Source organism: Dendrobates tinctorius, unplaced genomic scaffold, assembly GCF_039654945.1.
Source record: "Dendrobates tinctorius isolate UK_male_01 unplaced genomic scaffold, ASM3965494v1 ptg000138l, whole genome shotgun sequence".
NCBI classification, from domain to species: domain Eukaryota; kingdom Metazoa; phylum Chordata; class Amphibia; order Anura; family Dendrobatidae; genus Dendrobates; species Dendrobates tinctorius.
The window spans coordinates 13174770-13192387 of NW_027361806.1; the positions used below are offsets into that span (position 1 = coordinate 13174770).

At 40.9% G+C, this 17618-nt stretch overlaps 2 protein-coding genes across 23 annotated transcripts in view; one reads left to right on the forward strand and one right to left on the reverse strand.

Annotated features, from left to right (window-relative positions):
• NFIA (nuclear factor I A) overlaps positions 1–17618 on the forward strand; it is a 507433-nt gene that overhangs the window by 408237 nt on the left and 81578 nt on the right. For 17 of the 21 annotated variants that reach the window (XM_073544603.1, XM_073544612.1, XM_073544611.1 and 14 more), the window contains one exon: positions 14378–14506. The exons of the other annotated variants lie outside the window; for them this stretch is intronic. In XM_073544603.1, the coding sequence (XP_073400704.1) occupies positions 14378–14506 (129 nt within the window). The remainder of the gene's footprint in view (positions 1–14377; positions 14507–17618) is intronic. 21 annotated transcript variants of the gene reach the window in all.
• TM2D1 (TM2 domain containing 1) overlaps positions 15207–17618 on the reverse strand; it is a 201435-nt gene continuing 199023 nt past the window's right edge. The window contains exon 8 of one of the 2 annotated variants that reach the window (XM_073544623.1): positions 15207–16338. The gene's annotated coding sequence lies outside the window, so the exon portion shown is untranslated. Of the gene's footprint in view, positions 16362–17618 lie in introns of both variants that reach the window. The other variant, XM_073544624.1, reaches the window with a different exon arrangement.

Genomic DNA, 17618 nt, shown 5'->3' on the forward strand with positions numbered 1-17618 from the left:
GAGAGCTGGATATTCGTGGTCTCCCGAGTGTGATCTTGTCCCATGTATCCTAAGATCGATTTCACCAGTCTTCTGCCATTAAATGGCTCCAGAAAACACATACCACCACCCATCATGAGCTGACCCACAACGCAACGGAACAATTGCTGATCTCCAAGCCCAGCTTCACTTTTGACAAAACTGACCTCATCTTGCAAAAATTTGAGCTTATTATTTTTTTTTCCCGTTATTTTCTTTTCCAGACCCCTGTTCCTGCATCTCTCCCAGAGACTGGGGGGGGGGACTGTAAAAGCCTCGGCTTTGTGTTTGTTTAACCCAAACCGAGGAAATTCTGCAGAGCGCGTCAGCCAGACGGAAGATAAGCTATCTCATAAAACCAAAATATTTTCTGCGATATGGTGAAAGTTTTTCTTATTTGGAGGGAAAGGTCCATTTGGGCTAATTAACTAAGGAAAATGCACAGCTTGTCATGGAGCTGTCAGCAGAAGGAACAGAAAGCAGACACATGTTCCTAATCCTGTGCAGATAAGTGGTTAGCGCGGTTTAGGTGCACACTATCCTCTTTGTTGGGCGCCGTATTAATCGGAAGGTAGAACGTAACCGGGCCTCTGCTGATACACGGTATCGTTATTGTACAAGACGTCTTGCCTAGTAACGTGCGCCACGAGACAAGCTCCGTCCTGTCAATAGGTCCCCGAGGGGCGATTGATTTAAATTCAATCTGTAGGTTAAACCGGTCTCTGCTGTATACAATGCGCCCGGTTGTTCTCTAAGTAAACACGTCTTTCACTGCGATGGCAGAAATAAGGTCACCGACATCCAAAAGGGACCCGGACTATAAACTTTCCAGAATTGTATGAAAAAAAGTTATCACACAACATTCTACTGGACTTTGCGTTTAAGTTTCCCCCATCTCTGATTATTAGCGGTGAATAGGGGCATTCATTGCTTATACTCTTTAAAAATAAAACTGCAGTTCATCAGACGAGAGATTTGATGCATTGTATGGAGTCCCGCACCTGTGTCAGCTGGACATGATGTGCCCACGTTCAGTATTTGGTCAGTATTTTACATCAGTATTCGTAAGCTAAAATCAGGAGTGGGTGATAAATGCAGAAGTGGTGACTCCACTCCTGATTTCGGCTTACAAATACTGATGTGAAATACTGACCAAATACTGAACATGTGAATGTGACCTTGCGTGTCCTTCACACGTCCATGTTTCCAGTACGTGTGTCATCCATTTTTTTTCACAGATCCCACATATACAGTTGTGGCCAAAAGTATTTTTTCACCGGAGTCAGAATGTTTTTTTTTTTTCTTTAGGCCTCCCTCACACATTTGTGTTTAAACACATACATTAAAAACCGGTATCAGTGTCTTCAGTGTTTTGGATCATTGTGTCACCAGTGTGTTTTTCCGGTATGGATAAAGAAATAAAAGACAAAGCTTCTCCTATACTACGCAATGCTAAACACGGACCGGAGACGGATGGCACACGGACGCCATGCCTGTGCTGTAAGGATTTATCACGGACTCCTAGACTTGTATTGGCCTTTGTCATCCATGAGACTGGAAAAAAAAAACAGACAGGTGAGCAGCATAGGTTATAATGGGTACAGTTGTGGCCAAAAGTATTCACACCCCTGCAATTCTGTCAGATAATACTCAGTTTCTTCCTGAAAATGATTGCAAACACAAATTCTTTGGTATTATTATCTTCATTTAATTTGTCTTAAATGAAAAAACACAAAAAGAATTGTCCTAAAGCCAAATTGGATATAATTCCACACCAAACATAAAAAAGAGGGTGGACAAAAGTATTGGCACTGTTCGAAAAATCATGTGATGCTTCTCTAATTTGTGTAATTAACAGCACCTGTAACTTACCTGTGGCACCTAACAGGTGTTGGCAATAACTAAATCACACTTGCAGCCAGTTGACATGGATTAAAGTTGACTCCACCTCTGTCCTGTGTCCTTGTGTGTACCACATTGAGCATGGAGAAAAGAAAGAAGACCAAAGAACTGTCTGAGGACTTGAGAAACCAAATTGTGAGGAAGCATGAGCAATCTCAAGGCTACAAGTCCATCTCCAAAGACCTGAATGTTCCTGTGTCTACCGTGCGCAGTGTCATCAAGAAGTTTAAAGCCCATGGCACTGTGGCTAACCTCCCTAGATTTGGACGGAAAAGAAAAATTGACAAGAGATTTCAACGCAAGATTGTGCGGATGTTGGATAAAGAACCTCGATTAACATCCAAACAAGTTCAAGCTGCCCTGCAGTCCGAGGGTACAACAGTGTCAACCCGTACTATCTGTCGGCGTCTGAATGAAAAGGGACTGTATGGTAGGAGACCCAGGAAGACTCCACTTCTTACCCCGAGACATAAAAAAGTCAGGCTGGAGTTTGCCAAAACTTACCTGAAAAAGCCTAAAACGTTTTGGAAGAATGTTCTCTGGTCAGATGAGACAAAAGTAGAGCTTTTTGGGTAAAGGCATCAACATAGAGTTTACAGGAGAAAAAAAGAGGCATTCAAAGAAAAAAACACGGTCCCTACAGTCAAACATGGCGGAGGTTCCCTAATGTTTTGGGGTTGCTTTGCTGCCTCTGGCACTGGACTGCTTGACCGTGTGCATGGCATTATGAAGTCAGAAGACTACCAGCAAATTTTGCAGCATAATGTAGGGCCCAGTGTGAGAAAGCTGGGTCTCCCTCAGAGGTCATGGGTCTTCCAGCAGGACAATGACCCAAAACACACTTCAAAAAGCACTAGAAAATGGTTTGAGAGAAAGCACTGGAGACTTCTAAGGTGGCCAGCAATGAGTCCAGACCTGAATCCCATAGAACACCTGTGGAGAGATCTAAAAATGGCAGTTTGGAGAAGGCACCCTTCTAATATCAGGGACCTGGAGCAGTTTGCCATAGAAGAATGGTCTAAAATTCTAGCAGAGCATTGTAAGAAACTCACTGATGGTTACCGGAAGCGGTTGGTCGCAGTTATTTTGGGTAAAGGTTGTGCAACCAAGTATTAGGCTGAGGGTGCCAGTACTTTTGTCTGGCCCATTTTTGGAGTTTTGTGTGAAATGATCAATGTTTTGCTTTTTGCTTCATTCTCTTTTGTGTTTTTTCATTTAAGACAAATTAAATGAAGATAATAATATCAAAGAATTTGTGTTTGCAATCATTTTCAGGAAGATACTGAGTATTATCTGACAGAATTGCAGGGGTGTCAATACTTTTGGCCACAACTGTACCCATTATAACCTATGCTGCTCACCTGTCTGTTTTTTTTTCCAGTCTCATGGATGACAAAGGCCAATACAAGTCTAGGAGTCCGTGATAAATCCTTACAGCACAGGCATGGCGTCTGTGTGCCATCATTGTGCCATCCGTCTCCGGTCCGTGTTTAGCATTGCGTAGTATAGGAGAAGCTTTGTCATTTATTTCTTTATCCATACCGGAAAAACACACTGGTGACACAATGATCCAAAACACTGAAGACACTGCTACCGGTTTTTAATGTACGTGTTTAAACACAAATGTGTGAGGGAGGCCTAAAGAAAAAAACAACATTCTGACTCCGGTGAAAAAAGTGAAACACAATTTAAAAAAAAAAAAAATAAAACCAGAAGTGTTTGGTAGTACCAAGATTACTTACTATGTAGCCCTACCTAGTAGTTGTATCTGTTCACTGTATGGCCATAGACATTAAAAAGCTTGTTACTGTCAGCGTATTCCTTCTGACCCCTCCACATACATGTACACTTAGCTGGGCAGACGGCGGATCAGCTGTATGAAAAGAGACGAGAAAGTAATATGCTGAATTTACCCCTAAAACAAAAGGATCAGGCATATTGAAATCCATCTGCCCGATCCTTCTTTACCCCCAACACCAGCCATCAAAGGAAAGTTGGTTTACACACAGGAGATGGATAGATGGTCAGACAGTTCTTTCAATCGGTTCACCTGACTTCCTATGTATATGGCCATATTTATTACAGTATATTTCAGTATTATTTAGGCACAGGATGGTTAATGTTCTTACTTCCAAAATGGGAGTCAGCATATCTCCTAACAAAGGCTCAAGTTCAACTTCTTGGCTCTGATGCTACACATCAGGTAGCTGACGACTGAATAATCGTTCCTCTAAGGCCACGTTCACACACTCAGTATTTGGTCAGTATTTTACATCAGTATTTGTAAGCCAAAACCAGGAGTGGGTGATAAACACGGAAGTGGTGACGGGTTTCTATTATACTTTTCCTCTGATTGTTCCTCTCCTGGTTTTGGCTACAAATATTGATGTAAAATACTGACCACATACTGAACATGTCCTAATAGAGATGTTACCATATCTTTTATCGATTGTTTATTAAAATTCCTTTTCTTCCCCGGTACGATCTGTTGGGGGAGAGTCATGAGACCCTAATATACATTGGCCGATTCGGCTGAATTTTAGCTAATATGTATGGAAGTTTTAAATCGGTAACAGAGCGCCCCACTTACCATGTGTTCTCCTATGAGTTTTTTGTGGACTCTCCTAAGCAACAGAGCCTAAGGCCGGGGTCAGACTTGCGAGAAACTCGCACGAGTCTCTCGCCTCAATACCTGGAACTGCCGCTGGCACTCGGCTCGGAGCCTTCGGCTCCATGTATTTCTATACAGCTGAACGCTCCGATCGGCCGGCGGCAGTGTCGGGTATTGAGGCGAGAGACTCGTGCGAGTTTCTCGCAAGTCTGACCCCGGCCTAAATCTGATTTCTGTCTGCGCTGCCTGTAGATATGAACCCTAAATATATAACAAAACTTACCCCTTGTGGATTGGAGACATGCAACGAGCTGTACCTGTACAGAGCTCATATGACCTGGTCCTCCAGGACACCATTTGGGGACAAATTTTAATAAACAGAGAATTATGAATAAATATTTTATCTTCTTTTCCCCTGAGAACAGAAAACCATAGAGAACTCCTTTTAAGAATTCCAAAAAGCAGCCTAAGTGAGTAATGCAGGCATTAGCGCCGTTATCTCAAACCTGGGCTTGACCATATCGACTCTCCTCTTCTATATGGCTAAAAGGACCCTCAAGGAGAAGGATGGGAGCTTAGTGAGAGATGACAGGCAACCTGCATTAAGTAACAGGCTGAGGTCAAGTCAGTCTATTTGTTGTGAGGGAAATAGTACAGAGATGAAGAATCGAATACGGGGCCATAATAAGGTTTCGGCAGAAATTGCTGACTTTGCGTAGCGATGATTCCTGCTGACAGGACCTTTTCTATTGTTCATTACTTGATTTCACAGTTCAAGCAATTTTAGCGCTTGAAAATATATCTTTTTTTTTTTTAAACTCGGCTTCCCCGGCATGTGGGTATTGTCTGCTGCACCTCAGTATATAATATCTCCCTCGTATGTCCCCGGCTTATATTCTATCCTCCCGTCAGCTGGAATTATTCTTCATATGGAACAGATTCGCGTTTGTTATGGGCCCCGGGGACACGGTGAAGTCACTTGTAACTGTTGAAGCCTCTTGAGGATTTGATGAAGTGTTGACCACAGTCATATCTACAAGTCACACAGACAGTCTTTTTTGGGAAAATTAACCAAAAGAGAGGGCTCTCCATAGGAAGACTGTCAGGACATAAGTGGAGGGGGAAGAGGTGTTCAATTCACCTCTGGTGGTTATGTATGCCAGGCGGTGAATGACGGCGGTCCTGGAGAGCTGCAGCTCCTTCCACCCGCTCGGGCGTCCTGCTCATGAGCCGTGATACAGAGAAGAATGATGAAAGGTGGGCGGTGGAAATCCACAGGGGGCCACGCTCTGAGTCAGGAACCACCCAGGTCAGACAAGAGAAGTCGATTTATTCAACCAGACGCGTTTCAGGGACATACTTGAAAAAGACCATGTTATGGTCGAAACGTTGTACTATTTATAATGGCAGAATAAAGAACCTTTGACCTTCACCCAGATGAGATGCTGTTCCTCCTTTATGGGTTTGCGTTTCAGGGACAATCCGTCCCCTTCATCACCTATTGGCACTTCAACATCTGATGAAGGGGACGGATCGTCCCTGAAACGCGTTGTGTTGAATAAATCGACTTCTCTTATCTGACCTGGGTGGTTCCTGACTCAGAGCGTGGCCCCCTGTGGATTTCCACCGCCCACCTTTCATCGGCCTTCTCTTGGATTCGCTAATCTCTAGTTATAATGTATCAAATATATATCAACCTGCAGTCCTCACAGTTTAGCTCATAAAGTAGAGACAATTGTAGCAAACCCAACAGTTGATCAGGGCAAATTTGTAGCCTCTGGAAAAATGTTTCCAGTCACTGAAAGCAAGCAGAGAGAACCGTAGAAAACTGAAAAGGAATATAACTCGCAGAATGTAACAAGCCTGGAGAATTTGGATTTTATTGACATCCAGAGGGATCTCTGTTTTTTTCTTTGCTCCCCCCACCGTCTCCTCAGTGTCCACCTCTACTCTCCCGAGCGAGCTGTTAAGTTGTGTCATACAGGATTCATTTCACATTTACGAGGTGATTTTTCTTCCTCCATATAACTCCTGATTTGTTTGTGTTATGTGACAAATCACAGGACTATTAATAAAACGTGAAATGAAGAATTAGGATGAGGTAATTAGTGTAACTGCATTGTAAAAGATATACAGCAGCTGCTGAAAAAAAGCCATATTGAATATTTGTCAGAGCTAATTAATTCGTTTTTTGTTCCCAGTTTGCATTACTTAAAGTCCTGCTCCTGTGGCGTCATCCATTTTCATTAATTTGATTGATATGTGAGACAGGAGTTGTTTAGATAAACGGCCACCTCTGCTGCGGCGGCCATTAACCTGTACAGATATCAGTTGTAAGCTGTAGGGCAAGGGTCTCCAGCTAGTGGCTCTATATTGCAAAACTACAACTCCCAGCATGCCGTGACAGTGGGAGGTTGTTGGGGCATGCTGGAAGGTGAAGTTTTGAAAACGGTATGTGTACACGTATGTATGTATATATTTCATCAATGGTAAGACTGTTTACCGCTAAGATTAGTCCTTGAGTCATCCTCATTCTTCTTGAACTGTTTATGGAGAAGCTGGGTGTCAACCATCTGATTGTCGGGGTGTGCAGGCTGCAATCTAGGTCTGTTACCAACTATTGGGTTTTGTAGTATGTTTGGCATTGCTGCTTCCCACAGGGTCGTCACCCAACTTTGTCAGGGTTTTATCTGTGCATAATTTAGCACATCTGTCACTCATTTTCTTAGAACAGCTGGGGGACTATATATTTAGGTATAGTAAATAATTAAATATATATCTATACATGTTCAAAAATGGATTATTTTTTGCTGTACTTTTTTTCTCTTTATAAAAAATATTAAAATGTGTGTATTGAAGTGTGTGTGTATGTATGTTTGTATACATACATGCATGCATATGAAATAAGTATCGAACACATCAGGAATTTTCCATGTAAATCTATTTGTAAAGATTATATTGACATGAAATTCTCATCAGATGTCGGCAACAAACCATCCATTCCACACAGGCAAAGAAATCAAACCATAGATATCCATAAATTAAGTTATGTGTAATAATGAAAAATGACACCAGGAAAAAGTATTGATCACGTGAATAAAATGAGGCGCAAAATGTCCTGACAGCAGTTGAAACCTATCAGTAATTAGAAAGCAATCCTGCTACTCGGTGAAAAATAATATCAGCTGGTTCCTCTGATGGCCTATAAAATGGTGTCTCATTACCAAGGTGCCACACAAGAAACAACTCATGATGGGTAAAACCAGTGAGTTGTCTCAAGATCTTCACAACCTTATTGTTCTAAAACATACTGATGGGTTTGGTTACAGAAGAATTTCTAAACTACTAAGTGTTCCAGTGAGCACTGTTGGAGCCATAATCCAGAAGTGGAAAGAACATAATTTCACCATAAACTAGCCACGACCATGGACTCTGACAAGATTTCAGACAGAGTGAAAAGAATTCTGAGAAGAGTTGTCCAGAAGCCAAGGACCACCTGTGGAGAGCTACAGAGAGACCTAGAATCAGCAGGTACAATTGTTTCAAAGAACATTAAGTAATGCACTCAACCATGCAACCTCCATGACCTGTATGTATGGCTAACCCCACAATCTCTGTGGCCTGTTTACACGCTCACCATGCAAGACTCCATTCCCGAACAGAAAGCATGTTCAAGAGCATTTAAAGTTTGCTCAACAACATTTAGACAAGCTTGTGAAATACTGGGAGACTATAGTCTAGTCAGATGAGACCGAAACTGAACTCTTTGGATGCCATTATAAACAGTGTTGAGGCCAAAAAGCACTGCATATAATCTCAAAAAACACCATGCCAACAGTGAAGTATAGAGGTGGGAACATCATGGTGTGGGCTGTTTTTCAGCACAGAGCACTGGCAAGTTTCATAAAATTGAAGCAAGGATGAATAGACAAATGTACTGAGACATGCTTGATAAAAACGTGCTGCCAGGATGATGAGGATGATGAAACTAGGGGGGACATTTCAGCAAGACAATGATCCCAAACACACAGCCAAGGAAACTCTCAATTGGTTTCAGAGAAAGAAAACAAAGCTACTAGAATTTCTGAGCCAATCGCCAGACCTGAATCCAAAAGAAAATTTATGGAAGGAACTAAACCTCAGAGTTCATAAAAGGAGTCCACGGGTCCTTCAGGATGTGAGGAATGTTTGTGTGGAAGAATGGCATAATATCAAACCTGAGCAATGTCTGTGACTAGTTTCTCCATACAAGAAGCGACTTGAAGCTTCATCACCAACAAAGGCTTTTGTATGAAGTATTAAATAAGTTTCAGTAAGCGTGTTCAATACTTTTTCCCTGTGTCATTTCTCATTATTGCACATAATTTATGGACATCTATGGTGATGTCTTTGCCTGTGTGGATTGGAGGGGTTGTTACCGACATCTGCTGAGAATTTCATGTCAATATAATTTTTCGAAATAGATTTGCTTAGAAAATTTGTCACATGTTCAATACTTATTTCACACTCTGTATAATGTGTGTGTTGTGTGTATATTAATAAGATAAAATTTGGGGGGAAATGTGTCATTTTTTTTATAGATTTAGACACAAAAGCTTGTATGGATGTTATTCAGCCTAGACCAATGATATTCAATAATTATTATTTGTGGTAATGACCAATTAGGTCTCTTTCTGTCGGTTGTCAAGGAAAATCCATGGTATCCTTGCCACGCTAAAATGGAACAATTCAGTGATTTGTTGAGTTTTGAATCAAATTATACTTTATTAATAATTTGTTTTGCAATCTATGTTTTTTTATCTGATGAGAGTCCTGTTTTTCTTGAGTGTTGGATTGGTGTTGGGGTCACCGGTCACTGTGTTCCGGGTGATCTCCTTCTGAGTTTTTTCATTTTGAGACCTTGTTGCAGTTCATGTATACAATCCTTCCACACCACATGTCTACATTATCTGGATAGGAGGGAGGTTTGCGAAGTTTATAGGCCATGGTAGCCGTCCAGCTTTGGGGGGCTCTCCTGTGTATATAAATTGACTTCTGCTACATGAGATCTCTGACTTTGGCCATGGCGCTTGCATTTCAGCAGACCACGAATTGTGCATGCCCTGGAATGTTGGGAATCGCTACGTCACATCACTGAATGCCACGATCTGATGTCCACTTAATGTTTTAGCATTTCTAACCCATTCTGCCTCTGAGACACGTAGCGACTCAGCACATGTCCATATTCTCATAGGGGGGTGAAGGCGTACATTTGCCTTCATGATAGTGAGAATTGTTCCCTTGCATATTGCATTGAAGGGGGGTCCTACCATTAGAACCATCAGTGGTCTGTATCACCAATACATTGCTTCATTTTTAACAAGGATTTGCATCCTAAAGGATGTTAAAGGGTATATAGACTTTTTTTTTTTTTGGTCGAATGTATCCAAAAGAAAAAAAACTCGATTAAAAATCTACTCCCGTTTAGTGTTTACAGCTCCTATGCACACCTATGTATCTCCATAGCTCTGGACTACAAATGTCACAATTGTGTAGTCCTGATCCTTCTTTTTCTCTTCTTGCTATCCTACAGACAGTAGCAAAGCGCTGCATGATCGCGCTGCAGTAGTAGCCTGTAACCATGGTGATGAATAGTTGTGCATAGGAGCTGTACACCAAGAACGGAAGATGCAAAAGTATACACACCTTAGCTGTCATTCTCAACCACAAAAAAGTTATATGCAAAGAATATAGCAGCCTTGTATCATATTCAAGGGGAACATATACACGGTATGTGCAGAGCTTGTATGTTGGCACTACTGTGCTGCCATATGAGGTCTCCGAATAGCATTTTGTATTCTTCCCAGAGGACACATTCACAATACAAAGGCCTTAGATTTGTATGGATCTCTAATATATACATTTATACATGCCCATTGCATCACATTTCCAGATGGAGAAGCATTAATTGTGGCATCAGTGACGATGTTGTTGTACCATGCTACCGTGTGAAATCATATAAATGTTCGAATGTTTTTGCATGCTTCTCCTACTAACCTGATGTCAATGTTACTTTGGGATCTATAACCGAGAACTGTCCTGTAACGCTACCTGCCAATGCACCATGATTTCGGAATGGGACTAATTGCTTTGCGCTAACTAACTCTGAACCCCCCACTCCCCATCCCCGGTTATTATATGGAGCCATGTACTTGTGCCTGTTAATTGTCAGTTTTTATGGTCTTATCGAGCACACACTTCTATATATAACACTGATAACACGGGCCAGACAGGCTCAGCATGGTTTCCTGTCTTTGGCAGGGATCAAGGTTAGCTGGAGGCCCAGGGAGAATATCCATATAGAAAGAGTTATAATGTGTTCATTCACTAAACCTATATATACAGACGGTACGATATAAATCTCCATAGGCAAAGTTTACAAGTCAGATTTTCCATTGCGTTTCTATAGAGTGCAAGCTCTTCTACCAATTTCTGAAACAGTCTGAAAGTACAAGACCTATAAGAAACATCATATCCTCTGACCACACATTTTCCCGACATCAATAATCCTTTGTTCAGATAGTACTTAGTTAACCCTCTACCCCCAAACGTCAGGGTTCATTGCAGTTATTCCCCCCACCAGCTATAACAGGGTAATATGCAGAATAAGGAGCATATTATATTATATCTGATTCTTATAGATGCATGTCATTAGATGACACTGGTGAAATGTGTGTTCTCTGACCACGCTAAAATTAAATGGCCATAGTGGGCAATGATCCCTTTGTCAGTATGAAGAGATTGCAGACACTTAATATTGGATACATTTTACACAGACCGCAATTAATTTCATCAGCCATTTGTTTAGGATGTGCCGTCAGAAATCTCTCAGCCATACTAAGAGTTTGAGCTCTGTATATTGTCTCCTACGCCGACTTCATGGTGACAGTGCTTCAATCAGTGAGCTCATCGGCTGACCTCATTGCTTGGCTTAACAACTGTCCACATGACGTCAGCACTGCAGACTGGGGACGTGGGTTTTCTGATATCAGAAAACCCCTTTAAGATCACAGATGTCGCCAATGTCATCTTCACATATCTATCAGTCATTTCCCCTTTATGGCTTTTTCTTGTATTCAAGAAGCTGAAAAACCATTCAAAGCTAAAACTTCTCAAACCTGTGGGTTTGTTACAGTAGCATCTGCTTTAGTCAGCCTTGTCTCAGCAGCACAGATCCAATGTATTGTATCAGCTTAGACTGGATACAACAGTAGCAAACCCTCAATTGTAAAAATGGATGGATGGATAGGTAGGTGGATGAATGAGTGGATGGATGGGTATATGATAGGTAGATGATGGGCTGATGGAAGGGTAGATGATGGGCTGATGGGTAGATGATGGATAGATGGATGGGTAGATGATGGATGGGTAGATGGATAGGTAGATGATGGATGGGTAGATGGATGGGTAGATGATGGATGGGTAGATGGATAGGTAGATGATGGATGGGTAGATTGATGGATGGGTAGATGATGGATGGGTAGATGGATAGGTAGATGATGGATGGGTAGATGGATGGATGGGTTGATGGATGGGTAGATGATAGGTAGATGATGGGTAGATGGATGGGTAGATGATGGGCTGATCGGTAGCTGATGGATGGGTAGATGATGGATGGGTAGATGATGGATGGGTAGATGGATAGGTAGATGATGGATGGGTAGATGGATGGATAGATGATGGGTAGATGGATGGATATAAGGTGGGTAGATGGATGGATGGGTAGATAGGTAGGCAGATGGATAGGTAGATGATGGATGGATGGGTAGATGGATAGGTAGATGGATGGATGGGTTGATGGATGGATATAAGATGGGTGGATGGATGGGTAGATGATGGATGGGTAGATGGATAGGTAGATGGATAGGTAGATGATGGATGGGTAGATTGATGGATGGGTAGATTGATGGATAGGTAGATTGATGGATGGGTAGATTGATGGATGGGTAGATTGATGGATGGGTAGATTGATGGATGGGTAGATGATGGATGGGTAGATGGATAGGTAGATGATGGATGGGTAGATGGATGGATGGGTTGATGGATGGGTAGATGATAGGTAGATGATGGGTAGATGGATGGGTAGATGATGGGCTGATCGGTAGCTGATGGATGGGTAGATGATGGATGGGTAGATGGATGGGTAGATGATGGATGGGTAGATGGATAGGTAGATGATGGATGGGTAGATGGATGGATAGATGATGGATGGGTAGATGGATGGATATAAGGTGGGTGGATGGATGGGTAGATGGATGGATGGGTAGATAGGTAGGCAGATGGATAGGTAGATGATGGATGGGTAGATGATGGATGGATGGGTGGATGGATGGGTAGATGGATAGGTAGATGGATGGATGGGTTGATGGATGGATAGATGGATGGATATAAGATGGGTGGATGGATGGGTAGATAGGTAGGCAGATGGATAGATATGTATGTGTATATAATATGGATCTAAAAAAAATGTTCCATATCATTGACAGCAAGCAGTGATCTGTAAACAAGTGACAAGCTGAAGCATTGTGGGATGAGGGAATTCACACCACTTTAATGCAGTTGCAAATATTTCTCCACGCCAATAATTAAATTACGGTAACCCCTTTCATCACTATTAAAAATGTTGAGAGAAATGGTAAAATTCCACAAAGGGACCAGCATCAACCACAGTTCATTTAATTTACCATGATTAACTCCAGAAATTAGTGTAAATTCTAGTGCAGATCTTTGCCTTACTGATCAAATGATACAACTTTACAACTTGATCATGATTTGAGTCACTTTCCACTACTAAAATACCATATTAGATTCTTTCCCCACTCCAAAGTTCGAAGACCAATGTCTTAGATCAGAACCTACATACATATAGGTCTAGTACTCAAATCATAACGTACCATAAAAACTGACAAAGACCTCTCCGCTAATCTATTGAAGGACTTTGCTTTTTATTTTTTTTTTTCTTCTTTATTTTATTTTTTTTTTTTTTAATACTTTCCCTTCAGAGCGATTTAGTGATACTCAACCTTATAAAAAAAAATCTGGACACGTAAAAGTCTCCTCCTGAGGCGTCACTAGACTGGAGTTAGAGGCAGTAATAACCCATACGTAACACATTTGTTGGCCATAGAAACATATACATTGCTTTATTATATCTCAGAATCTTAACAAGACGTTTTAGAAAAACCTAATAGATGTTATTTTTCACTAAACTGATTCTATTATAAATAACTTGCCAAAATACTATAAAATAATATTTGTACATTGAGTCTTATACCATCTCCTCCAAAAAAAATGCATTAGGAGCTTAAATTTGTGTCTGTGCTGGGTTTTCAAGCTTTGCCCTCCCAGACTTTAAAAAAAATAATAGTATTCAGTCTAAATACAGAAAGATCGTTATTTAAAGGGTCAATTCAGATTTTGGCAGCACTTCAGGTATCGCCAGAATCGCCATGTATTGATCATGTAGCAAACTATAGCCTTGGGAAAAAATTCAACTTAGTCTATTACGATTCCCACAAGATGGTTTATCAAGATTGGGGAAATCATTTAGGTCTGTCCTTCAACAGTTAGCCATTTATTGGTTGCCCTCGTGGACTTTCTGTGATGCCACCTTATCATACAGATGAGATAGGCATGCCGTATATTGTCCAATCCCAGCTTGGCCATAGTACATGCAGCTTATGGAGCCCCCTCTGGAGGTTGAGTATCACTGAATGAACCCTGCTTTTGCACCCACGTTCACAATGCATAGGCTGTGGTTCCATGACTTAGCATTATTAAATTGCACTTATCAATCATTCTTGCCAGGAATGCCATCGCCTACTACCTTAAAGAAGTCAGAGAAGTCTGGTTTCAGCAGTCCTTCTCCTTCGCAGACCTCTTCCCTTGGAACGGCTTTTACGCAGCATCATCGACCTGTCATTACAGGACCCAGAGGTGAGGACAAAACCGAAGAACGTGCCCCCTCCCCACCCCATACCTTATTCCGTCAGCACTGCGTTAAGCCTTGCTCTTTTCTGGATAGGGTACCCTTTCTTCAGTAGACCTTAGCCTTGTTAGTAATAATGCTGCATTCATTTGTGTCTTTTTTGTACTATAACACATCAGGAAATGTGTGAGAGGCTTCATGTTCTGCTTGTCTTATTATCCTAAAGTTTAATGAACTTCGGTCTGTAAGAATTTTAGTTTTGGATTTGTTTCGTGTTTTTTTTTAGGATTTATTGTTATATACATATATATTTAAAATTTATAATAATTTTTTTTTCCTTTTCCAATTTTTACTTTTTTAAGGTTTTAGTAGATGTTTATTTTTTTGCTGTACAATACAATGCAACTGAATACTTTCAATGACAATGCCTGTGAATCTTACCATCAGGCTGTGTTTGGTAGCAGACACGGTGGATATTTTTATACTTTTGTGTATAGCTTTTACATACAAAATGTTTGAACTATTTAGAACTATGCATAATATGAGATTCTCTAATCTTGTCATAGACCTCAAAACTTTTTTTTTTAGGTTTTTACATTATCGATATATACATGAGTATATATATATACCGGATATCATAAAATGTAATGTTGAACCTTCACCAGATAATATATTTTTGGGGCCAAATAAGACTCTGCAAACATCACATAGCGTTAACACATTTACATTTAGCAATGTACTTTTATTTTTTTGAGGTCACAAGACTTTGCACATGAGACTTTATTTGGAGGTCAAGAGACTTGGCACATGAGACTTTATTGGGCTTTCATTACACTTTATTTCGAAGGTGATGAGACTTCATTTATTGGTTATGGGACTTTGCACATGAGACTTTACCTGGAGGTCATGAGACTGTGCACATGAGACTTCATTTAGTGGTCATGAGACTGTGCACACGAGACTTTATTTAGAGGTCATGAGACTTTGCACATGAGACGTTATTTGAAGGTCATGAGACTTGAATTGGAGGTCACCACAAAAAAGGATATTATGTGTTTCTAACTGTAACAAATAGGTGATATATACAGTGGTAAAGGTCTGAGCATTCCTTAGGAAATGCACGTTTTGGAATACATTCAACGCGAACATAGCCCTAGATACGTTTCCAACACCTCTCTTGTATTTCCCTTTCAAGAAGTCTAAGGCATCCAGCAAACGTCTGTATTACAGATGCATCTGGTAGAGATTTTAATTGGGCTCTCAAATGATTACGCTGCCATAAAGTGACAGTATATGGCGGCATTTATTAGACTTTTGCTTTAGAATTTGCTCACAAGACTTTCCTTGCACTTTCTGAGTTCCCATAGAAATGATCCAACATAAGTTACACCTTAGCACTACTTTTAGCAGTTGTCACATCCTTTCTCCTTCAAGATGAAGACTGAGCCTAACTTGGAAAAGATTGAATGATGCCGAACATCCTTGGCGAAAACTTGTTGATTGCATCTTCGCCTGCTTTAGGTGGAAATGCTCTTCATAGGCAGATTAGGACGTGTCCCAGCGCCACCGCATTGTAGTCACCACTTTGCTGCGGATATTGTGTGTGACAGGTGTTGGGGTAGTGGTTCAATGGGCTGGACGGGATGGCGAACAAATAATGTTACATAGTGCAATAGGACATTTATCATGTAGACAGAGATGGCGGTGTTCATGTAGAGTCCTTGTCCCATAATGGGTCAGCCTGGGCCATTTCCTCCCGGGACCAAGATCATGTCTTCATGGATTCCTGCTATTTGTCAATCTTCATATATTCCCCTCGAGATGAGATGAGACTGATCCCCTTATGACAGAAACAGCAGCAAACTTCAGAAAAAGTTTTCAGAAAACACATTTTAATTAATATTCATTACCTCTTTTTAGAACATACAGTACGATCCTATTTTTAGTTGCCCTTTTCCTTCATATATTTAAACAATCTATATGAGGAAATTTAAGAATTTTTTTTACTACTTTTTTTTGTAAAATGCAGGAAAATTATTCACTGCATATTAGGAGTTGTAGTTACCATCAGCCTGGGATTGATAAGTGATGTCATTTCTTTGCTTAACCTCAGACCTGCGTACACACATTTGCTCGTAAGAGCTGCGGACCACCGTATATTTATTACTCAATTGTTACCGGACAGGATTTTTTTTTTTTTTTTTTTTTAATTTTTTCTTTTTCGATCCCTCCCTTAAAGCAGAAATAACACTTTCTTCCTTTGTAAAGTGGCATATTTTTCCGCTGAGATCGTCACGCTAACCTTGAGTAAAGATTCTGAGCAGATGTCTCGTTAGCCAGAGGAAATTAGCTCACTGTTTACACCTCAGGCTCCAGCAAGTGATTAGCCAAAAACGAGCGCGCGGCAGGCAGGAAGCTCCCGCTGGCACCGCCGCCATATTCTGGCCCTCTCTAAATTCCTGACGTAAATCCAGATTACACATTTCACTCCTGGAATTTGGTTATGTGTCAGTGCTTGTGAAAACTTCAATTGTGTGTTTGCGGGGGTTATTAATATTATATCTAGATATACTTTGTCATAGATAATGGCGGCAAGCTCATGTTCACATTTGTGTCGCAGATGAAGTGGTGGCCAATTTTATCAATCAAAACAATGAATGAGTGCGACAGATAACAGAAATAGGCCCTGTTCAGTGTATGAACCTGAAAAGCTCCCGACATACACCCTTAGGCCTCATTCAAACACCAGTATTTTCCACGTGGAGCGATTCTTCTGATCAGAGTTTGATTAGAGTTCGGTCCGAGTGTCCTCAATTTTTCTCGTACATTTAGAGAAAAAAAAAGGTTTCTCCATCTTCTACATTCAGACAATCCGAGAAAGACGGACCGCACTTTAATTTAATACGGTCTGATTTTTTTTTTTTATTCACAGACCCATAGACTTGCATTGCTGATTTTGAACCAACACTTGGATCATAATTGGACATGTCTCCAATATTTTCCAAGGAACCACTCAGTCCAAAGAAAAAATTGAACTTGCGCATAGCCCCGTAGAATACCATAGGTATAAGCGCCATCTAAAAAAATGGATAGTACCCTTACAAGATAAACTGACGTGTA